Source organism: Ictalurus punctatus, chromosome 19 (assembly GCF_001660625.3).
Source record: "Ictalurus punctatus breed USDA103 chromosome 19, Coco_2.0, whole genome shotgun sequence".
Lineage (NCBI taxonomy): Eukaryota > Metazoa > Chordata > Actinopteri > Siluriformes > Ictaluridae > Ictalurus > Ictalurus punctatus.
The window spans coordinates 12,050,381-12,075,816 of record NC_030434.2 but is presented as its reverse complement, the minus strand read 5'-3'; the positions used below and the strand labels follow the sequence as shown (position 1 = coordinate 12,075,816).

Here is a 25,436-nt window from a genome sequence, read left to right as displayed (position 1 = left end):
CTGTGTGTGTGCGCGCGCATCACGCACTTGACGTCATAGCGGCGCATAAACATGATGTGGTCTCTGTATGTGCGGTTCACATCCAAATCTATTTGACGAATATCAGGGGACAAACCTCTTGCTCTCATCTTCAGCTTCTGGAGACAGACAGAATGAGAGAGAGAGAGAGTGTGAGTGAGAGAGAGAGAGAGAGAGAGAGACAGAGAGAGAGAGAAAGAGAGAGAGAGAAGGGGGTGAGAGTAAGAGAGACAGAGAGAGAGAGTGTGTATGAGAGTGGGAGAAACAGAGAGAGAGAAAGGGTGAGAGAGAGAGAGAGAGAGAGAGAGAGAGAGAGAGAGAGAGAGAGAGAGCGAGAGAGAGAAGGGGGGTGAGAGAGACCTCATTAATAAAAATGAAATCAATCCGCAGTGCTGTCATCAAAACACACACACAACCTGTGCCCCTTCCACCTTTCTGGAAAATTACTGGGGAGTGTATTCTCTGTGGCCAAACACACACATTATATATATATATATATATATATATATATATATATATATATATATATATATATATATATATATATATATATATATAAAAATTATATGAGTGACCTTCAGTCACGTGAAAAAATAAGTACACCCCATGGAAATTACACTTTCCAATGACAGACAAAATTGACATTTTGTAGTCATTTTCACTATTTACTACAAAAAAACCAAACAGATCATTCACATGGAAAAAGTAAGTACACCCCTACATTTATCACACCTTCAAATCCATAAAAATTAGATTCAGGTGTTCAGGATTGGGTGCCAGTGATTAGAACCTGCTTAGGGAGTGCAGGTGGAACCGGTCTTATTTATACCCCTCTCATGTCTAGTGTCTGGTGTTCCCTTTACTATTGAGGTGTGTGGTGTCATCATGCCAAGATCTAAAGAGTTCTGTAAGGCCTTCAGAAAAAAGGTTGTGGATGCTTATGAGTCTGGCAAGCGATTTAAAAATATCTCCAAATTATTTGAAATACATCATTCCACTGTAAGGAAAATCATCTACAAATGGTGCAGATTTGTCAAAAGACAATTTATCCAGGACTGGCCATCCCAGCAAATTCAGCCCAAGAGCAGATCATCTGATGCAAAACAAGTCTCCAAGAACCCCAAAATTTCATCACAGGATCTGCTAGTAAGTCTGGCAAGTTGGTGTCAAAGTGCATGCTTCTACAGTCAGAAAGAGATTGTACAAATTTGACCTGCATGGGAGGCGTGCCAGGAAAAAGCCTTTGCAAGACTACAGTTTAAGCATATAGGCAAAGACCAAGCCTTTTGGAATAATGTGCTCTGGCAGACTAATCAAAGATAGAGTTGTTCGGCCACAGTAACAGCAGACATGTTTTGCGCAGAAAAAGAGAACTTTTCAGGAGAAGCACCTCATGCCAACTGTGAAGCGTGGTGGTGGAAATGTTTGGGGTTGCTTTGCTGCTTCAGGTAATGGACAGCTTACATTCATTGATTCAACTATGAATTCTGCAGCATATCAAAGAGTGCTTAAGATAATGTGAGGCCATCTGTCCAAAAGTTGAACTTGAACTGAAAATGGACTTTTCAACAGAATAATGATCCTAATCACACTAGCAAATCCACCAATTGCAATGGCTCAAAAAAAAATAAATGGAGAGTTATGGAATGGCCTAGTCAAACCCCGGGTTTGAATCCCATTGAAATGTTGTGAGGGGATTTGAAACGAGCAGTACATGTAAGAAAATCCTCAAATCATCTTACAACTGAAAGAATACTGCATGGAAGAGACTGGTGGACAATTATGCAAAACACCTACAAGAACTTATTTCTGCTAAAGGTGGCAGTACTAGCTTCTGAGGCCAAGGGTGTACTTACTTTGTCCACATAACAATGCCACAGCTATGGATATTTCTGTTGAATAAATGATTGAAAAATCTCATTCTCATTGTGGTTTTGTTCAAGTACATCACCTTTATTAATAGGATCAAATGTTTGCTTGTCCAAATATGTCAAAAAAGCCAATAATTTCCATGGGGTGTACATATTTTTTCACATGACTATATGCCAGTTAAACCTGTTATAAGAGGCATGGAGTCTAATTACGTATGTGAATGCGTCTTTCAATAATGGTTCATTGAGTGTGTATTAAAGCAAAAATACACCCAAGATGATTTGCATATCAGCCTTTATAATATAATATAATAATACAAAATAGTGTGATATCCAGTGTATACTGTTTTTCAATAATCTTCCATCAACATTTTTTTTTTTTTACAACTAAAAGTTGTAACTCTGAATCTCCGACTTACGACTAGGAAACACAAAAGAAAATGCCCTTCGAATCGGAATTCCTATACAGAATGCAGGGAAGGTCTCCTCAAATCAACATGGAGGCTCATAGCATCAATAGTAAATAAAATAGGCCTACTTTCACTTTAAACGAGTTATACGGTAAATGCAAGTATTTGCTTTAGAGCCATCAAAATAGAAACATATTTACTTGTGTTTTATGTAATATGGACTATACAGTTCACTGTTCTGAGGTAAATATCCTGTACATCACTCATCACAGTTAGCGTGCTAGAATTTTTCTTTTTGAAGGATCAACATACACGCCATGTTTTTTCCCCCCACTTTGTAGCACATGGAGGTTGAAAATGACATCATTCCCAAAAAAGTTCTGACTTCCCACATCCAAGTGAAGTCTACTGTGTCCACAGCTCTCTCATCTGTGCACTCTACTCAGATCAGGTTCCAAAGCTTCAACCTTCAAGTCAATAGTAGATTCAACACCATCATGCTCGTTACGGAACGCTCGTAGAACTTTAACTAGCCAAGCCAAGTCTGTGCTGCAGCCCGTACAGCCCCATTGCATTCTGGTACGTGGAATCCAACTTTTATTGCTGAAAGGTTTTCTACTATTAAACACGATCGTATCTGTGTTAACGACGTCCCTCAGGGACAGCAGGATGCCACACAAACACTAATTTCTCATAGGAATAAGAAAAGAAATGCAGCACCCACCCTGCTGAAAAAACAAACAAACAAACAAACAAACAAACAGAAAAACAATAGACCATCACAACATCCATCACAGAAATTCTAATAGTTTCCACTACAAATACCATTACAAACCAACAGCTAACTATTAAAACCATTAATGGTATACACTATATATAACATGCCACCAATAGAAGGCAACAAATTAACACTAGAGACCCACAGGGACCATTATTGTTTCCATAAAACCAATAAAATCCCTATTAAAACCATTACAAATTCTATGAGGGTTTCCGTTGCTTTTTTCCAGCAGGGCAACAATCAGAATCACTAAGCACATCAGAAATATTTCAATATAAACATTCATGTACATCAAGGTGGGCTTTTTATACTTTAATCCAGTAGGTATGCAGGTAGTTGTGTGTACCTCGTAGAAGTCCTTCTTCTCCTCTTTTATTTTGGGGACGTCAAGGAGGAGACACCAGACCTGTCCTCGAAGCTGTAGTGGGATTCCTTTATAGATCCTCCTTACCAGCTGCATGCACACAAACACACACGCACTGCTTTGTTACAATCTGTCAGAACTCTAGCACATCTGTCCTAACAATAACATGAACAGCTGTATGAGTATCTTCTACCATATTGTGCATGTTCTTGTCTAAGCCTAGGTGAAGCATTACATAGTCTTTATAAATACTTAGCATGGGGGGATTGCTTCTCATCACTCCATCTCCTGCGCTAAAATCACACTAGATATGTCTACTGTAGGTTTCATTTCAGTTTGCGGGAAACGCCGCTCACACTGCCTGAGCCAGCGTATGATTACAATGCTTAACATTACAATCAGGGATATTTTTGCTCGGGATATATATGGGATGCATATGGTTCTTTGAGACACACGCTGTTATTACTGTAAGCGATTCAAATCCCTGTCATCCTCTTTTAGAATGAAAACACTGTGGTATGTTCGCTCTCCTGCTCAGCACAGAAATGGGGTGTTTCTAAACTGAGCACCATGCCGGGCCATCGTTTTCAGCCAGTTGGGGTTAAGCTGACAGGTCTATACACATGAATAATTTGACTGAAGTTCACGTCCTCTTGAACTATGATTACCGTATATATGCCCTGGGTTGCCTAAAATACAGACTGGTAACTCTGGACACTTACCTTCCGTCCAATCCACACAGCTCGAAGGTCGTTACAGTGTCATGGTGTATAATTAGATGGATATGGATACCCCAACAATGACTTTTTCAAAAATACTTATTAAAACTCATTTCTGTCTATTACCCATTCATCTACCCATTCATTTTTGTACCCGATCAAGTTCCCTACTCATGCCTTTTGGGTCTAGACAGGAACCTGAGAGAAACCACTTAAAACGGTGAAATCGTGATTTTTGTTAGACTAGGTTATTGTACCTAGAAGCCCTAACAGTCCTACTTCCAACTCCAGTCCATTTAGTCAGCACTCGTCAAGAAAAAAAAAAAGCACTAATGACCTTCAGAATATCTTTGCTGTTGTTTGAGAAGAGTTTATGCAATCATGGTGAAGGTGAAGAGGATTCCTAAAGTTCTGAGGGACAGCATTATAAGCTACAGAGCCATAGAACAGTACAACCCTGTCAGTACAAATGATTGCTAACATGCAGGTGGAAAGTTCATGAAACCACAATTAATCATCTGTGCCAAGCAAGTCTTAGCCTCCTGTCTGTATCTGTATAAAAAAACACACTGTATGTTCAATCCAAATGATGTATTCTTATCCTTAATATATAGTTACATTTACGGCATTTGGCAGACGCCCTTATCCAGAGCGACGTACATTTATCTCATTTATACAACTGAGCAGTTGAGGGTTAAGGGCCTTGCCCAAAGGCCCAACAGTGGCAGTGCTGAGGCTTGAACTCCTGACCTTCTGATCAGTAACCCAGAGCCTTTAACCACTGAGCCACCACTTCCCAATATATCTGACAGTAATATAGTTGACTGTAGTGTGTTTACTATAAGTGGACTTTCACTGTACTATACTTGCATATCTGAAAATTAAGCCTGCCTAGCTTTCTTTCACAGCTCCTGCTGCGTAATACTGATATTAGTGTGTGATCCTAAAATGTTTCTTGCCATGAGCCATTCTCTGCCTCCAGACGTGCATTACATAAATCGGGTGCATTAACCAATTGCTTCTGTGGTTCCTGCTGCTTTTATCTTGCATGTATGATTCACGCTCCTGCTGCAGTCAATAATCTTTCCCGGAAGCCTCATTAGCTATGTTTCTATCCAAGATCAGAATTGAACTTGTGCGAGAAATTGGAAGATCGCATTAAACATTTGTCGATAAAGCACCGTTTTGAAAAAACAAAACCGCCACTTCTGAGGAAACTGCCGCAGCACGAGCTCCGCCATTTTTACTTTTCTGAGCCAATTAACCAATCGTATGATTTGTTGAGGTAAAGTCACATGACTTTTTTTTTTATGCGTATCGAGGTATATTCTGTGAATGTGTTTCTATCGTAGTTTATGCGCATGTCCACTTATCGAGTAAAAAAAACATTATCCGCCACAATGGTTTTTATGCAGATTTTGTAGATTTTATTTGCATCTGGTGTTTCCATCCTATGATTATTTTATACGATATCCCAAAATGCGGATGAAATACGTGGATGAAAACATAGCTACGGACTGACGCTTTCCAAAAACTGCTACAGTGATTATTAGTTTATAAGCTAATATATTATTCAATGCTCATAACAGCATGTTGATAAACACGATCCTGTATATTATCAATCAAGACAGTTTATCTGATCTGCCTTTCCTTTGTAGAACCCACATACTATTACACTTTCATTTATTAGTTTCATATCAAAATCCCACTATCCAGAGTCACCACGAAGATGCTGGGCTCCATTTTTGAGTCTTGCTCTTGGTTGTCTTAGGGACTGTTTCCTTGCCATTGTCTCCTCTGGTTTGCTCATTACGGGTCTGGTGCTGGATTTATATAAAAGCTGTTTATTAACAATTGTAAAAAGACCTAGAGGATGTTTGGTACAATGATGCAATGCGTGGAGGCTTGTCCTCCTCGAAATACCACACTGCTACTTTTCCACACTAACACACTTGCACACTGTCTTATTATGCCCTCGAGTGCCCAAAAGCATTGTGGTACCATTCACATGACTCACACACACACACACACACACACACACACACACACACACACACACAAGCACTACAGATTCAGCAGAACACTCATTTTCTGCTATAGCAGTTACTGTTAAATTCAGTACACATAGTCAAAGAAGATTAGGTTTATGTGAACAAATATTTTGACCTAAAAAGTTTAAACAGGCACACAACGAAGAGTCAAATCCAACACTTTAAACATAATGTTAATGGTGGTGATCATTAGAAAGTAAATAAATACCAATGGTGTAATAACTGGATGATTTGGTTTGAAAAAAATTTCAAATAGAGGCTGTTCAACCGAATCGTCTCGTATCGCAACTGATCCAGTTCAATAACTGGTCGAAGATACGAAATTGTACTGAATCATATCCAGTCTAGGGCTGCGACTTACGATTATTTTCATAATTGATTAGTTGGCCGATTAGTTTTCGATTAATCGGATGGAGGCAAACTGTCAAGCTAGTAAAAAACTGATGTGTTCCATTTGAGACAATATTACCTTTCTAAAATTCATACATTAGACCAGTGGCTCTCAACCTTTTGTGAGCTTTGGACCTCTAGCATATTTCAAACAATCCACAAAGACCCCCTCACTCCACAGTAATTATAGGCAATATATTTAACATATAATTTCTATATATGCTACTTTATATTATTAATATTAACATTACAATTGAATCAAAACATTTCAAGGTTTTATTTTTTACATTTTATTGTTGGTGTGACATATAATTTGACTCTCTGAATTATCCTTTGTTTATTTTATCCATCAATGTGACACTTGAACTTGTCTACCACTCAGGTTTTTGCAAATTATCATTTCATTTGTAAATAAATTTAAAATAAATCCACCAATGAACGATCGTCAGCTCAGCTAACGTGACATTTGTGAATAACCAAATTGATTTAATTTTAAAACATCTCAGTTGAATATGTTTTGATACATTAAAATTTATATATATATATATATATATATATATATATATATATATATATATATATATATATATATATATATATATATATACATATACACACACACATACACACACACACACACACCCTGCAATGACACCAATGACCACTAGGGGTCCGCGGACCCCGGGTGCACTAGACGGTAGTGCATAGTGTAAGTGCATAGTGTACGTGTATAGTACGTCATTTCGGACAAAACTTTAGTATTTACTCTCTGACCCGTGTTTTCAGAACAGAAGTAACGTAATGAGTAAATGTAACGCGCGCAGACCAACTAATCAATAATGAGATTCGTTGACAACTATTTTCATAATCGATTATTAACGATTTTATCGATTAGTTGTTGCAGCTCTAATCCAGTCCATACAGAATTCCGCAGGGTTTTTTGTGATTGCTGCGGCTGAAAATGCTTGCTCTTTCTGCGCTTTTTTCAAAATTTGCAGAGTTGTTTGTGCTTTTTTTTGCGGAAAACTACTTGAATTGGAAGCAAATTGGTTGAAATTGCAATTGCAAACAAAACAGTTGTGCGCAGTCTTTCACAATGATATTTGTTGGTAAATAAGACCTTTTAGCTGTACTCGTGTTCGACACGCATGAATCAAAGAGGGCTTTGACTGAAGGCATGTTGTGATGACGTCACATGACGTGTCTTGGCCCAAATCAGTAGAAAATCCGCGGTAATTTAGAAAAATTGCACGCTCTGAGAGTTCGCTCGATTTTGTGCGAATGTCTGCGATCGCAAAAATCGCTAACTCCTGGAGGGACTGCATATCGTGGCAGATTCTGTGGCATCATCAAATCTTTGGCTTAAGAACTGAAACTGCATCATATTGGGTGGATGCCACAGATGCGTTCAAACACAGCGGACCAACAGCTAAGACTGACCGCCGTGTGGACAACCAATCTGTAAAAGGATTATATTGAAAACGTACTGTTATTGTTTTGTGTGTTTACTGGACACTCATGCAGAAGCAGTTCAAATCCACCATCCAGCTGAGTTTTCACAACTGCTGCTCTGAACTGTACTGATGATTATTACTACACCGTTTTATACTTTCCTTAAACCTGAAATTGTAGAAATTTTTATTTTCGTGTCTTTTATAAGCTATTGGTTCTGGATGATTAGGTCATTTATCAAGACTTTGTTTTTAATGGTAAATCACAAACAGGGGAAACACGTACACACACCTTCTCGCTGTTCTTGTACTTGTTCCAGCTTTTCAGCATCTTCAGCCATTTTTCTGTCCTCTCCAGTTCCAGCTGCTTTTGCTGAGTGAAAAATACAAATACCATTGAACTATTAAGACATCACACCATTAAATGATGAACATATATGGACTGGACTTTTTTTTTTTTTTAATTATTTTAAAAAATCCATTAAAATGTTTGTCCAATTAGACTGGGTCTGACAAATATATGTAGTGAATATTATGAAGCATTTTAATCCTGATGGGAATGGTCTCTTCCAAGATGACCATGCTCAAGCCACAGAGCAGTAGGGTCACTCTCTACCACCATCACCTAACACCAACTGAGAAAAGAGCTTCTGAAAGAATGAAGTTTATACCCCAAGTACAATCTAGACCAAAGAACAGTGAAGCTGTTCGGGTGGCTCATGGTGTCCTAACATCATACTGACACACTATGTTCACTTATTCTTTAATATGTCGTGATAAAATAAGTACAGCCCATGGAAACTGTTGGCTTTTTTGACATATTTGGACAAGCAAACATTTGATTATCTTTGAAACAGTGCCTATTAATAAAAGTGATATACTTGAACAAAACCAAAAGGAAAATTTTCTTTTTCAATCATTTATTCAACATAAATATCGATAGATGTGATATTCTTCTGTGGAAAAGTAAGTACATCCTTGGCCTCATAAGCTAGTACTGCCCCCTTTTGCAGAAATAACTTCTTGTAGACGTTTTGCATAATTGTCCACCAGTCTTGCTGGAATTTTTGACCATTCTTCCATGCAGTATTCTTTCAGCTGCAAGATGTTTGAGAGTTTTCTTGCATGTACTGTCCATTTGTAATCCCCCAACATCATTTCTCTCGGGCTTTGAACTGGCCATTCCATAACCCTCCATTTCTTCTTTTTAAGACATTCCTTGGTGGATTTGCAAGTGTGCTTAGGTTCATTATCCTGTTGAAAGGTACATTTTTGGTTCGGACAGATGGCTTCACATTATCTTCAAGCACTCTTTGATATGATGCAGAATTCATAATTGAATCAATGAATGCAAGATGTCCAGTCCCTGACGCAGGGAAGCAACCCCAAACCATAACAAATCCACCACCGTGTTTCACAGTTGGTATGAGGTGCTTCTCCTGAAAAGCTGTCTTTGTTCTGCTTCAAATATGTCTGCTGTTACTGTGGCCAAACAACTCTATCTTTGATTTTGTCTGTCCAGAGTACATTAATCCAAAAAGCCTGCTCTTTGTCTATATGCTCATTGGCAAACTGGAGTCTTGCAAAGGCTTTTCCCTGGCACGTCTCCCATGCAGGTCAAATTTGTACAATCTCTTTCTGATTGTAGAAGCATGCACTTTGACACCAACAGTTGCAAGACTTATTAGCAGATCCTGTGATGAAATTTTGGGGTTCTTAAAGACTTATTTTCACATCAGACCGTCTGATCATGAGCTGAATTTGCTGGGATGGCTAGTCCTGGACAAATTGGCAGCTGTTTGAAATCTGTACCATTTGTAGATTGTTTTCCTTACAGTGGAATGTATTTCACATAATCTGGAGATATTTTTAAATCCCTTGCCAGACTCATAAGCATCCACAACCTTTTTTTCTGAAGGCCTTATAGAACTCTTTAGATCTTGGCATGATGACACCACACACCTCAGTAGCAAAGGGGACACCAGACACTAGACATGAGAGGGGTATAAATAAGACAGGCTCCACCTGCATGCTATACGCAGGTTCTAATCACTGGCACACAAGCTTGTACACCTACATTCTAATTTCATAGATTTGAAGGTGTGATAAATGTTGGGGTGTACTTACTTTTTCCATATGACTGACTTTTTTTTTTTTGTTGTTGTTAGTTTCAATTGTGAAAATTACTACAAAATATAAATTTTATGTGTCATTTGATAAGAGTGTATCACCTTTATTAATAGGCACTGTTTCAAACAGGATCAAATGTTTGCATGTTCAAATATGTCAAAAAATCCAACAATTTCCATGGGGTGTACTTATTTTTTCACATGGCTTTATTTTGTCATAAAGCCGTATTCAATCAGAGTTGAGTTATTTGTGCATAGTGCAGACCTGTCACGATAACTATTTTGTTGGATGATATACTGCCCCGGAAATAATTGCGATAAACGATATTATTGTCATTTTAAGACAACTTTATGCCATTGATTTATTCAATTATGTGAATTTGACTCTTATTAAAATGGCGAATATTAGTCAATGGTTTTATTTGACGAGAAATGCAAAAATTAACCCAAATATTCACATATTTTATATATTAACTTAAACATGTTTCAACAAAAAGATATCTATATATAATAATGATCAACTGATTGATCGGTTTTGCCGATTAATCAGCACCAAGAACTGATTGCTGGAACTATCAGTTATTGGCAAAAATCCACACCGATAGTTACGTCCATTGCAGGAGTGGCTGAGAAGAGTCCGCTGTCATTATACAGTACGAGAGCGGCCTCTAGAGGCAAAATAAAAACTATCCCTGACAAATTTTGTTGTGTTATTTGAAGTGTTTTTTTTTTTAAATTCAATTCAATTTTTATTTGTTATTTGGGGTGTTACTTTTTGGCTCAGTTTCGATGTATATATCTTATTCACTTTAATATTTATTACTAGTTAATATGTATTAATATTTATTTATTTATTTCATTTAAAAAAAAGTAGAGTACATTTTCATGGTGCAGTCAGTACTGTTTATTTTTGTAATTAAGTTCAGCAATTTTACTTTGACTGTTATGTTTTCATTCAGTATCAATTTTAAAAACAATCGATTGATTAATCGGATATCGGCAGGTAGGTACCGCACGACTTAGTTATTAGCAAAATCCACTATACACATCTTATATACACCACTATACACATCAAAATACACATCTTAAATTCGAATGCAGTTTTTGCATTTAAATGTGCATTTTTATATCAAAATCGAAGCATATTCAAAGTTTGAATTGTAATTTGACAGCCCTAGAGCAGATGAGGGGACGGAAGCAGCACGAATGGCTAAAATGTTGGTGACATTCATTCTTATGTAAACAAACACGCATGTACACTTAATGGGCGATATTGAGGTCAGCTAAAATTATCATGGTCAAGTCCATATATTATACAATAAGTTGATAATGTAATTAACGTGACAGGCCTAGCATAGTGAGGAAATAGCCGAATACCAAAATTATACACATAGGTATTTAGACCTATTACTGTTGACCGATCAAAACAGCAAATGAAAAGTTAATGACTGCTCAGAATCCAGTGCAATTCATCATTACTTCAGTCTGGTCCACATTATTTTAGAAGGCATGCCAGTGTTTCCTGACAACTTAGTCTGAATCTGAAACATCAGAGCTACTATACACACACACACACACACACACACACACACTGGGGAGTCTCTGGAGAGCACAATTTTCTGGTTATTGCTTTTAAAAATATTCATTTGACCAGAGTAGGTTCAGCGATGTGATTCATAAGGGATTTACCTGACCATTCCCAACAAGATAAAGCATCTGTGTAATGTTCCCAAATTACCCCTAATAGCACAGACCCGGAATGTCACGTTTCACTCCCTTCCTCAACATAAACAGCACATAGCCATGTTTATTTACCAGAGTACTTTAGAGTACTATTACCAAGGGAGCTCTGTGTTTGCACACAATTACACAGGCTCATTTTCTCTAGACCTATAATTGTTATGCACCTTATTATATGAATCTCATCGGTAATCACACACCTCCCCTCAGAGGTCAAACTGAACCACCTGTAACACTGCTTTATTTGCTAACCTGATTTGTTTTAATCGAATCCTTTACAGATTTGATAGATTTTCTAAACAAATTCCCATGATCAGGAAATCCACAAATCCAGTCACTGTATCCTCAATACAACTCAGGAACAATGACCTTAATAAAAATACATATATAAATAAATAAATCCTTTCCACTCTACCTGAAGGTCATGTGTTGCTAAGGGACCAAATAAACTAACATGGTGTTAGCTTGGAATGATTTACCATAAGAATAATTATTAAATAAATACATAAATTAAGCATTATTATATTTATTATTATTATATTTATTATTATTATTATTATTATTATATTTATAATAATAATAATAATAATAATAATAATAATAATAATAATAATAATAAAACAAGCAAGATATTCATACAGAGGGTTTGCTAAAACATTTTTAAATAATTTGCGTTAATGTAATTATACATAAGTATCGACTGAATAATAATTTGAATCATACAGTGCCCTCCACTAATATTGGCACCCTTAGTAAATATGAGCAAAGAATGCTGTCAAAATGTGTCTTATTGTTGAACCTTTTGATATTTTGAGCAAATACTCTACTCTCATAGATATCAAACAGTTGCAAACAAAACACAGGTTTATCAAAAAAATCTTTGTGAAATATAGGTGTGCAACAGTTATTGGCACGCTTTTAGTCAATACTCTGTGCTACCTCCCTTCGCCAAGATAACAGCTCTGAGTCTTCTCCTATAATGCCTGATGAGGTTGGAGAACACATGGCAAGGGATCTGAGATCATTCCTCCATACAGAATCTCTCCAGATCCAGTGTTGATGTATGGCTTCTGCTTTGCATAGTAAAGCCTTTATGTGGATGTAGCGGCAAATGGTGTTGGCTGACAAAGGTTTACCAAAGTATTACTGAGCGCATGTCAGGATATCCATTACAGACTCATGACGGTTTTTAAGACGGTGACGTTAGGGAGATCACACACATTCAGAAGTGGTTTTCGGCCTTGCCCTTTACGCACCGAGATTAGACCGGATTCCTTGAATCTTTTAATGATATTGTGCACTGCAGAAGATGAAATGCCCAAAATCCTATTGATTTGTCTTTGGGGAATGTTGTTCTCAAAGTGTTGGATTATTCTTTGACGCATCTGTTGGCAGATTTGGAGCCTTGTCCCATCCTTGCTCTTGAAGGACTAGACCTTTTTCGGAGGTTCCTTATATACTATGATTAGACGATTGTCTCACCTGTTTCACATCACCTTCTTATTTCAACTTGTCACATCGCTATAAGTTCTAAATTACCCCAGTCCCAAATTTTTTGGAACGTGCCCCCATGCATCATTTTAAAATACGCGTTTACCTTCAAAAAACTATGCAGCTGATTAGCTAAAATATCAAATACCTTGTCTTTATACGTTTTGTTTAAATACAAGTCAAAGTACATTTACAAATCACTCCTCTTTGTTTTATCAGCATTTTCCACACTGTCCCAACTTTTTTGGTATAGGGATTGCAAAAAAAAAAAAAAAAAAAATTGTAAATATACATGGGAATACACTTCAAATATTTTTTCTTATATGAATTCATAGGAGTGCCAATAACTGTGATACATATATTTAACAAAGTTTTTCGGGGTAAACCTGTGTTGTGTTTGCAATTGTTTGATATCCATGACAGCAGAGTATTTTTGTGATTTAAAAAAAAAAAAAAAAAAAAAGATCAAAAGGTTAAACAATAAAGACAAATTTTCACAGCCTTCTTTGCTCATATTTAACAAGGGTGCCAATATTAGTGGAGGATACTGTAACTAATGAAATAAAATCAGGTCTGCAAAAGTGACATATTTGAAAGTCTTGGAGAGTTTACATTGGTTTTTTTCATGATTAAATGGGCTTTGGAAATGTGCTTTATAAACACTATTATTATTATTATTATTATTATTATTATTATTATTATTATCATTAAATAAAAACTCAGATTTTTAAGTGTAGCAGGGTCATGGTGCTTACCTTTTCCTCCATGGCATTGAAGGCTGGAAGTTCATTTTCACTAAAAGAAACAGGACAGACAGCAATCCAGAAAGTCACACACACACACACACACACACACACACACACACTTTTTAGACATTAATTCAACAAAATTGCAGCGTTATTTCATCACTCTGTCAACAGGAAAATTATTCTTCCAATTGTTATTTTGCTTTCCTCAGGGAAATGTCTCTAAAATCACAACATGTCCCAGTAAAAGCTTAACTATTCTTTTATTCAGGTAACTTTATGTAAAACAGTGGAGTGGCAGTACTGCAGGGGAATTATTACAAACCAATAAATCATCTAACTATCACGTTGCTGAGGTCACACACAGGCACTTGTGGACCAAAAAAGGGAAACAATCTGTTCCACAGGAAGTGCACTCGCTAGATAAATTTGCATCACTATGACAACGGGTCACCCGTGACGCCACTAGGCTCAACCCGGTTCAAAGTGAGGAATCGCTGACATTTCCACAAACAGGAAATAATAACATTCCATGTCAGACATTTGGGGTCATTTGGTGTCGCTTCGTAGCAGGGACGAGAGTGGACACTACAGCTGTGCTGTCGAGTAAATGGTCTGCACTTATATAGCACTTTTATCCAAAGCTTTACACTGTGTCTCATTCACTCAGTCACACACCAATGGTAGCAGAGCTGCCATGCAAGTCGCTAACTTGCCATCAGGAGCAACTTGGGGTTCAGTGTCTTGCCCAAGGACACTTCGGCATGTGGCGTCATGTGCGCCAGGAATTGATCTGCCAACCTTACGATTAGTGGACAACCTGCTCTACCACCTGAGTCACAGCCGCCCCTAATACAGGCTTAAACATGGGTTTAACGTGCCCTGTCCTTCCCTATGGTTAAATCCTCACTCATTATCAGATCAAGCAACGTCTGTTAGACTGCTGTTACATGAGGGACTGAATCAACACCAATGTACACCTCAGGGATGCCTTTTACCCAGAAAGCATTGTGAACTGACACAATTTCCTTTTGGAAATAACTGTAATATAGAAAAAAAAATCATAATTATGAGTGACAGTACAATAGTACGGTCACATAGACATGGCCATAAATGCGCATCACTCCCCTGCTGCTGTGTCCCACGCACTCGATTCACATTACATGCCATATTATACATGTTTTATATAGTCTTTATAGGGGAAAAGGTGTGTCATATGGGACACCCAGAGGACTGATTATAGTGAGGTATTTGTAGTTCAGTTTATACAGCTTGTAGAGTGAATAAGGACTGTGGTTTTGGACAATAGGACATCAGTACACGTCAGTCCACGGAACAAGGAACAGGAAGTTACAGGAAGTGAGACAACATCGTATGGAATGTCTGCGAGAGAGAGTTAAATTCCCTCCACGAAACAAAACCATAAGTATACAGAATACCCATAATGCAATTCACAGATAGACAGTACAGTGAATAAGCAGTGTGGTTTGGGACACATTCGTCATCCAAATGGTGGCGGTAAGATGGTCTATATATTGCCATCTACAGTTTACGTTTATGGCATTTGGCAGACTTACATTTATCTCATTTATACAGTGGAGCAATTGAGGGTTAAGGGCCGTGCTCAAGGGCCCGGCAGTGGCAGCTTGAACTCTTAACCACTGAGCTACCATCCCACCAATAGTGCAGTGTTGATTTATCCAATACTACATGCGCTATATAAACCACATCATCTGTCAGTAGTCCGTCCGTTGTCGGTATGCTGCTTATTCACTATACTGTCTATTTGAATCTGTGGGTTGCATTAGGAGTATTCTGTGTATCCGTGGTTTTGTTTTGATGAGGGAATTTATTTCTCTCTCTCTCTGTGTGTGTGTGACATTCCACATAATATTATCTCCCATCTTGTAGCCAGTGTAGCAAATCCTGAGTGCTGTGAATTCACTTGCTGTCTTGTTCCGTTGTTTACCTAGAGGATAAGCGTTCACTTCCCTTCTTCAGCTAATCCCACCCATCTCTCTCACAGCAGGGGTGTTCAACATAACCCTCTCCAAAAACCCTACCCTTTTTCCACCTGTTATTTAACATTTCACTGGCATACGCTCTCTAACGTTCTAACATCCGCTTGTCTTTCCCGCTGCCAGAACACACAACCTTTTTTCTTTGTAACCCTATGATTGTGGCTTCCTGCTCTGCCAGCCACATGTGGCACCCTATAAATATACCATAGTACTCGGCTGTTTAAGAAGCCTGGGAAAGCCACAAGCATCCCTGGCAGAGGAAGAAGGAGCAGTTGAGGTATACAGAAGAGAACAGGCTGTAAGGGTCTATAAAAGTGTGTATATACAGAAGTAAACAGATGTATAGAAGAGTAGAGACTTTTGTAGAGGAGTGTGGAGATATGTAGTGTGTATAGAGGAGTACAGAGGTGTGTAGAGGAGTACAGAGGAGTATAGAAGAGTACAGAGGTGTGTAGAGCAGTACAGAGGTGTGAAAAGGAGTACAGACGAGTATAAAGAAGTACAGAGGTGTGTTAAGGAGTACAGAGGAGTATAGAGGTGTGTAGAGGAGTACAGAAGAGCAGGGAGGTGTGTAGAGCAGTACAGAGGAGTATAGAGGTGTGTAAAGGAGTACAGAGGAGTATAGAGGTGTGTAAAGGAGTACAGAAGAATATAGAGGAGTACAGAGGTGTGTAGAAGAGTACAGAGGAGTATATAGAGGTGTAGAGGAGTACATAATTGTGTAGAGGAGTGCAGAGGAGTACAGAGGTATGTAGAGGAGTACAAAGGTGTGTAGAGGAGTACAAAGGTGTGTAGAGGAGTATAGAGGTGTGTAGAGGAGTATAGAGGTGTGTAGAGGAGTACAGAGGTGTACAAAGGAGTACAGAGGTGTACAAAGGAGTACAGAGGTATGTAGAGGAGTATAGAGGTGTGTAGAGGAGTATAGAGGTGTGTAGAGGAGTACAGAGGTGTGTAGAGGAGTACAGAGGTGTGTAGAGGAGTACAGAGGTGTGTAGAGGAGTACAGAGGTGTGTACAGGAGTACAGAGGTGTGTACAGGAGTACAGAGGTGTGTACAGGAGTACAGAGGTGTACAAAGGAGTACAGAGGTGTGTAGAGGAGTACAGAGGTGTACAAAGGAGTACAGAGGTGTGTAGAGGAGTATAGAGGTGTATAGAGGAGTACAGAGGTGTGTAGAGGAGTATAGAGGTGTATAGAGGAGTACAGAGGTGTGTAGAGGAGTATAGAGGTGTGTAGAGGAGTACAGAGGTGTGTAGAGGAGTATAGAGGTGTATAGAGGAGTACAGAGGTGTGTAGAGGAGTATAGAGGTGTGTAGAGGAGTACAGAGGTGTGTAGAGGAGTATAGAGGTGTGTAGAGGAGTACAGAGGTGTGTAGAGGAGTATAGAGGTGTATAGAGGAGTACAGAGGTGTGTAGAGGAGTATAGAGGTGTGTAGAGGAGTACAGAGGTGTGTAGAGGAGTATAGAGGTGTGTAGAGGAGTACAGAGGTGTGTAGAGTAGTACATAGGAGTACAGAGAGGTGTAGAGGAGTACAGTGTATAGAGGTGTACAGAGGTGTGTAGAGGGGTATGGAGGAGTGTAGAGGAGTACAGAGGTGTGAAGAGGAGTATAGAGGTGTATAGAGGAGTACAAAGGAGTACAGAGGTGTGTAGAGGAGTACAAAGGAGTATAGAGGTGTGTAGAGGAGTACAGAGTATATATACAGTGTGTGTGTATATATACATATATAAACACACACACACACACACACACACACACACACACACTATAGTACATTCAGATGTTTGGAGAGGACTACACAGACAAGTTTGTATGTGTATTATTGGAATATTTGGGGCAATAAAGAGAAGAGAGTAGCAGTAGAGGAAGACGGAGAGAAGTACAGTAGGGTACAGATGGGTAAGGACAAGTACAGTGTTCTGTAGAAGTGTATAAATCTGTCAGGTCAATCTGTGAGTCAAGACTCTTACTGCAGGAAGCCGAAGCGGTCCACCACTTTGTAGAGGTCATAGTTCGCCTCCTCCCACGGCTCAACCGAACCACCTTCCACACCCTGAGGAGAAAAGGAAGTCAGCGATACAGATCTGTTCACACATTCTCTGTGGGGGTGTGTGTGTGTGTGGCTTAGTTTTAAAACTCTAACCAGCCTGTTAGATTGAGGCCAAGCAGCCAAGGTGAGAAATGCTCATAAATATGCATGTGTATTAATATCAGATGCATGGAAATGTGCAGTGTGAAGGCATCATGCTGGGTGTAATTTAGTGTCATGTACCCGAGTGGCCTTGGTACAAATTTGGGCCGGGCGTACAAATTCAGTCCCTAAAAGTCACAAAACTTGCTTTTTATTATTCATATTAATATTTAACTTTAATATAGTAACCGGCTTGTAACACATCAAACCTAATATACCTACACAGAATTATGTCTTTATTTGAAAAAATGTTTTCACGGCAAACAAAGGTCCGGTCTGTTTGACATGAAATCAGAAATCACAAGCTAAGGAATTCCCGAGGATTCGGGATTCTTCGTGCAAAAGTTGCTATCGGCAACTTCTCTTCGCGCGGGAGTCGTTTTCTTAAGTGTCTCAAAAACAGAGTTGTGAGAAGTTGACGCAACAGCTGAAGCTTTTCCAACATAAATGGACCACAACCTTTTCCTGGCATTACAATCACACACACACACACACACACACACACACACACACACACAAAGTACAGAAGGTTTCTTATAAATAAACCACATGTACACACATTAGGCGAGGCTACAGGAACTATCTGGGCTGGACTAAGAAGACTGCTGCTGTGTTTTCTTCCATGTGCACGCACACACGCGCGCACACGCGTGCACACACACACACACACACACACACACACACACCTTATCCAAGATGATTCCACTTATCCTCTTATACTTCTAGTAGAGATGCTGAACATACAAACACACACACTAGCAGTGTGTGTGTGTTTAAGTCTATTAAAGACCTCCAGAATTTTGATCAATACACATAATAGTCAGGGCATAACTCTGTTAACAGGATCACATTCAGTTCTAACAAACATGTCTATATTTATACATCATCTCTTATTTTATTCACCGATCTGGCCAATCTCAGATGTGACCTGATATTCAAACCAATCATGACTTCATAGACATGCATTTGAGACGCCCAACCTGCTCCAACACTCAAGCAGAACTAAACATTAGGTTGAACATGATTACGTGGAGCGTCTGCCATCCAAGTGAAATTGTCTTTCGCAGTGATGTTTGTTGGTAAATGAGACCTTTTAGATGTACGCATGTTCGACACACGTGAATCAAAGAGGGCTTTAACTCAATGCGCATTGAGATGATGTCACATGATCTGTGGTAATTATGAAAAATTGCAAGCTCCTCTGAATATTGCAGAGTTTGCTTGTTTTTGCGTAAATTTGTACGATCACAAAATCGCGACATCCTGGAGGAACTGATGAGAAGCTTTTTTTTTTATTTTTTTTTATAAATATGGGATGCAGTATGTGAGAAACTGAGTGCAGCAGTGATACATTACATGCACTGAAAACAGAACGCAACGATGAATGATGTACACGGCACAGAGGAGCCGTAAACAACGTCTCATAAAGCTGCAGTGCAATAAAGTTGGAATTAAAGACACGGGCTTTGGAACCTAAATCCCATATTAAAAACAGATACTCCTTCATTATTTCATCCTTACAGCTACCCATTAATCTTTCTATCCATCCATCCCTCAATAATCGATGTAACCACATGCATGACAAGTCCTCACACTGCTTCACACTGCCTTTGTGTAGGGGTGTGTGTGTGTAAGCAGAGCAGAAAGGATATTAGGAACTAATTAATGAGCATGTCAGTCACCTAATGGACAGCCATGCCTACACTCAATTTCACTCCAAAGTGTCCTGGACTATGGGGACAAGCTGAGACAACCAAGGACCATTAAACACACACTCATGCTCACATACAGCATACTGTATACTGTATAGAGATAAAAATGCACAAAAGTATAGTTCAAAACCAGTGAGAGCAGAAGCACAAAATTTACTGCACTGCTCATTAAAAGCTGTTAATGGGGGAGAACTAAATGACTATTCCATCTTCATGATATACGACACTTCATGATATTCATGCTTAGTCCAACAGTGTATTAAAGGAAGAGTTCAGCAAAAAAATAACTCTTGCCATTTTTTTCTTTCCCCTAAAGGTTGCCAAGTTTGTTTATTTTTTTTTGTTTTGCACAGGAGCTATGAGGCTAAGATAGTTAACAAGCAAGAAAAGACGCTAACGGGCAGCTGTGTACCTTAGCCCATTCCTCATGAGCATCGGCCTCCAGTTCAGTAATATTCTTGAGTTTGCGTGCTGCAACTGCCTTCTTCAAATCCCACCAGAGATTTTCTATGAGGTTCAAGTCAGGTGACTGTGACGGCCCTGTAGAATCTTCCAGGACTACTTCTGCAACCAAGCCTTGGTGGAATTTGAGGTATGCTTGGAATCAGTGACTATGTTTATATGGCCAGCAGCAACTCATGTAATTATTGACCTTATTCTGAATAAGACAATATTCTCATTAAGGTGTTTACATGAGTTGCTTTTAGAATATTACTTTCATGTTCCTGTTTTACATGTTATAGAACATAGATCGATTAACGGCACACATCATTACGTCACCGCGCCACGCCGTTCGACGTCTCTCCAGAATTTCACGCATAAACATACAGTTGTTCTCCCTAATGGTAACATATACAGTGCTGTACGTGCAAATAGATGACTGTTTGAAGCCTTGGGATTGAGGTGTGTACATGTCTGTAATACACGTCGATAATGCGACTAAAACAGGAGTACTCAACATGTCTTACTTCCATTTTGTGTTTACTTCAAGTATGACCTTAATCGGATTAAGGAAATCAACAATCGCTGTTTACATGATAGTTTATTAATCAGAGTATTGCCTTAATCGGGTTAATATTGGATTATTGTTGTCCATGTAAATGTACTGAGTGTCCTGTTGAAAGGTCCAATGACGCCAAGCTTCAGCTTCCTCACAGAAGGCATGAGGTTTTCTCCTAGGATTTCCTGATACTTCACTGAATCCATCTCGCCTTCCACAAGCTGCAGGTTTCCAGTGCCAGAAGATGCAAAGCAGCCCCAGAGCATCACCAAGCCTCCACCATGCTTGACTGTGGACAGAGTGTTCTTTCTTCATTCTTCTTCCTCCAGACGTACCGCTGATCCGTCGTGCTGAAAAGTTCCAGTTTTGTTTTATCGCCCCACAGAACAGAATCCCAAAACTTCCGTGGCTTATTTATATGTCTTTGAGCCGAATTTTCTTGTGCTTTTGGGTCAGTAGTGGTGTACGTCTTGGAGTTCTGGCATGGAAACCTTCTGTGTTTAGTACATACCTTACTGTGAGCACTGTATATAGCATTGTGCAAACTGACAAAATGATCAGGAACGAGTTGAGTACACGCAGTGCAGATTTAATATAGAAATTGCACACGTCATTATTTAGAGTTTGATTCCATAATTAAGTTACGCAAGTGTTGTGCACATGGGGTTGAGCTCAAGTAAAACTCAGTTTCTCAGTTATGCACGATTCTGACCTTGAACTTAAGCACATTTGTTGTTGAGTGATATCAGCTCAAGCGAGGAGCAGTATTCAGTCCAGCACGGCTGTCTGACAGCTTGATGTAGCCACCATATGCCACACTGAAATTTATGCTTACACTAAAAAAATGTGAAATGCCGTCATCCATATCGTCCAAGACTGGAAGAACCAGCACCTTAATCAGAGACAATGCTGACATAGAGGACTTGTATTTTCTGGATAAAATCATGAACATCACTTAAACTGAGCAAGGAAGTGTAGCAGATTCAGCTTCAAACCCCTGGCATGTTTGCTTTACAGGAGAACAGCCAGAACTCCACCAAGGCTTGGTTGCAGAAGTCGTCCTGTAAGATTCTACAGGGCCATCACAGTGACCTGACTTGAACCCATAGAAAATCTCTGAAGGCGGCGGTTGCAGCACGCAAACCCAAGAATATTACTGAACTGGAGGCCGTTGCTCATGACAAATGGGTTAAGATTCCTCAGATTCCTCCAAATCTCATTTGCAGCAGGTCATAACAGCAAAACGGTGCTCTACTAAGGACTAAAGATGCTTGCCATGAAGGGGTTGAATAATTTTGAAACTGGAGAAATCATTATAAGTTGCATTTTCAGTTGAATTTGGGGAAACCACTTGAAGCATGCGTTGTGTTGAACTATTTCAATTGCTTTTGTTTGATTTGTTCATTACAAACAGCTGAAAATCTGTAAATTTTGACAATAAACCTGATTTGCAATGGGGGTTGAATAATTTTAATTGCAACTATATATATACACACATATGTATACATTAAAATCTAGTTTGGTATTTGCAATTCCACTTTCGACATTTCCTAAAAAATTCAGAAAATAAATTCTCCAGTTACACTATATAGAGTGCCATGTAGGGTTGAAGTCACAACCCCATGCAGTGAGCATATAGTGAACATTTCCAACTTTGCACCAAAACATCAAATTACACCGTTGCTAAATTTGAGCAAAAAAATATGAGTTGTTTTTCTATATAATGAATGTAGAAGCAGGTGGGATGCTTGCTTGCCTGTCCACTGAGCATAATAATAAAACAATAGCATGACAGAACTATTAAGGACTCATAAAATAGCTTATGATGTGAATATAATGATTTCTCATTATCTTTAAATGTTTATATGACTACTGGATGGACTAGACAGTCAGTTGGCTATGAACAAAAGCTTGTATGAAGATACATACAGCTTTCATGGTCATATTAATAATAATATATACATTACAAATTAAATGCACAATAAATAAATCAGCATCAGTTGCTGCTAGAGAATGTGCTGGTGCCTTTTAGTGAAGCTGAAACGAAATCTTTAAACGCAATTCCCTCAACTCTTTTCCTTCTAACTGTGTAACCAGACTTTAAAGTTTTATCTTTAATATGTAGAAATTCATACAGTAGAAAATGATATCGTGTGAAGGACTTCTTTCATACCGCAACAAATATAGTACAGTGAACAGGTTACTATTTGGGATTCCAATCCTAAGGGTGTGCTTGAAATGATTGAATGAATTATGATTATTTTCAATAATTAACTCATTTCAGCCTTGTTCTTATTCTCAATAAGATACATTAACACTAATATAGCTGTCGCCATGTGATTTTCTTACTTAAGGGTTCGTACAGCGGTGCTACTGTTAGTTCGCTCTGTCTGTGGCAGTAAAACGTTGCAGGCTCATTAATATTCTAATGCGATCAAACATGAAATATTTTAATCAGTTACAATTTTAAATTGATTTTTTTTTTTTATTCCTACCATTCCTACCACTTTACACACTATGTACACAAAAACCTCTGAAATCCAGGACTAGAGATAAATAGTAAAAGCTCTAGAGCTCAGAGGACTTGCACATCTGGATGGAATGAAGTCTCCCTCTGTGATCGGAAAAATGCGGGATTGGTTGGGAATGTGAACAACGTGACTTTGATCCTCACACTCACCTCGTCATATCTGGCTACAATTTCAGCCCGTTCCTGATCCAACTTCACAGCGGCATCCTGCTCTCTGTCAGACGCTGGAGGGAGAGACAGAGAGAGACAGAGAGAGAGAGAGTGGGGGAGAGAGAGAGGCATGGTTCAGTTTATAATTAACAAAAGCTAACACTATATACATGCAATTACACTGAGACAAAAAAGCAGACACACACACCTAAACACACACACATTCTCCTGGACCTCATTAATGCAACAACACCACACAGGAAATGTATCAATTCAGAGCCCTGCCTCTGTTTATGTGTATTTTTAATGCAGGTATAAGCCACACATAGGCAAACACACACACACACACACACACACACACACACACACATATTCTTGTATCTAATTAATGCGACCACAGTGACCACAGACAGGAAATATCTCAGCTAATGAACACATTATATTCCTGACGGTTTGTGTGCCCTTGTTTGTGTGTGTGGTGTGTGTTTGTTCTCAGCAGCAGGGACATTCGTTAGCCAGAGCGATCTGCCTTTCAGATCTTACGTCTGTGCCCTGCTTCTCTGCTTCTCACCACCTGCAGTGAGTTTGGAGAACGCGAGGATGCAGCGTGGCAGGAACCACGGGGAAAAAGTGAACGGGGGATGGATGTGTGGAGGGAGTGTGCAGGGAGTGTGCTTTAATTGCCTGCATGTTGGTGGGCACCGGTACAAGGTGCTGGACTGCAGCCTACCCTCAGACGTAGGCGATGTGAACGAAGACATCTGAGGCCATAAAAAGTTAAGCAAACACTCAAATGGAACATCTGAGACTGATACACTCCAACACACACATGCATTTGTTTGGCAGCGTGGTGTTCTCTTGAGATTGAAACTGTTCATTGTTAAACGTTGTTAAATTTATATGTTAAACCTGAACCTTCTGTCATTAGGCAGCTAGAGAAAAACATCATGAACTTTTCTGAGAGAGAATTTATCATGCCTTACCATTTAATTTCTGCACCAGCACACACACACACATGCACACACCCCCTCCCCTCCCGCACCCCATACACACACATGCTGAGTGGGAGTTATGTGCAAGGCTTTAACGATCCGGTGTGGTTTTGCAGAACAGTGTGTAAGTGTGGACTGGTGTCTTTTCCAAAGCCAGAACCACATAAACTCCAGGTCCAGTGCAGCAACATGATTCACTTTTCTGGCTCCAGTCTAATAGAGTTAAACTAATGAGTGAGCTTAGCTCACACTGCCACTGCTTCCTCGTGCACAGCACTACACTGGCCACAAATCCCACAAGGACGGTGTTATAGGATTATGAAATACACAAGGGCCGCTTTCACTGGCTGCATGCACACTTGCAGTCAAAATATTATTGCTATGGCTTTACAATACATGAAGTATTATGTGTAGAGCCAGTCAGTCTTTATTATTGCAAAAGAATGAACCAGAATGTATAGAGCTCACGACATAGACGACTAACTTACCAAACAAACTATCCGATCATCAGTAAACCTTCCACAGGGTTCCCACTCCAAGCCAAATGTAAAATTCCATGACTTTTCCCTGACCAATATCTTGAATTTCCATGACCTACTGTATGAAGAATGGTACAATGTATTGCCTGGGTACTGAGCAGAAAAAAACTTACTATTTTAGCTCATTAAATCTGTAAGCT

At 39.0% G+C, this 25,436-nt stretch overlaps 1 protein-coding gene across 6 annotated transcripts in view; it reads right to left on the bottom strand.

The window, feature by feature from the left end:
* Positions 1-25,436, bottom strand: part of usp6nl (USP6 N-terminal like) — an 88,835-nt gene that overhangs the window by 18,742 nt on the left and 44,657 nt on the right. For all 6 annotated transcript variants that reach the window (XM_017494069.3, XM_017494070.3, XM_017494067.3 and 3 more), the window contains 6 exons: positions 23,766-23,839; positions 18,153-18,235; positions 14,171-14,210; positions 8,348-8,428; positions 3,427-3,534; positions 28-137 (listed from right to left, as the gene is read on the bottom strand). In XM_017494069.3, coding sequence (XP_017349558.1) covers positions 28-137; positions 3,427-3,534; positions 8,348-8,428; positions 14,171-14,210; positions 18,153-18,235; positions 23,766-23,839 — 496 coding nt within the window. The remainder of the gene's footprint in view (positions 1-27; positions 138-3,426; positions 3,535-8,347; positions 8,429-14,170; positions 14,211-18,152; positions 18,236-23,765; positions 23,840-25,436) is intronic.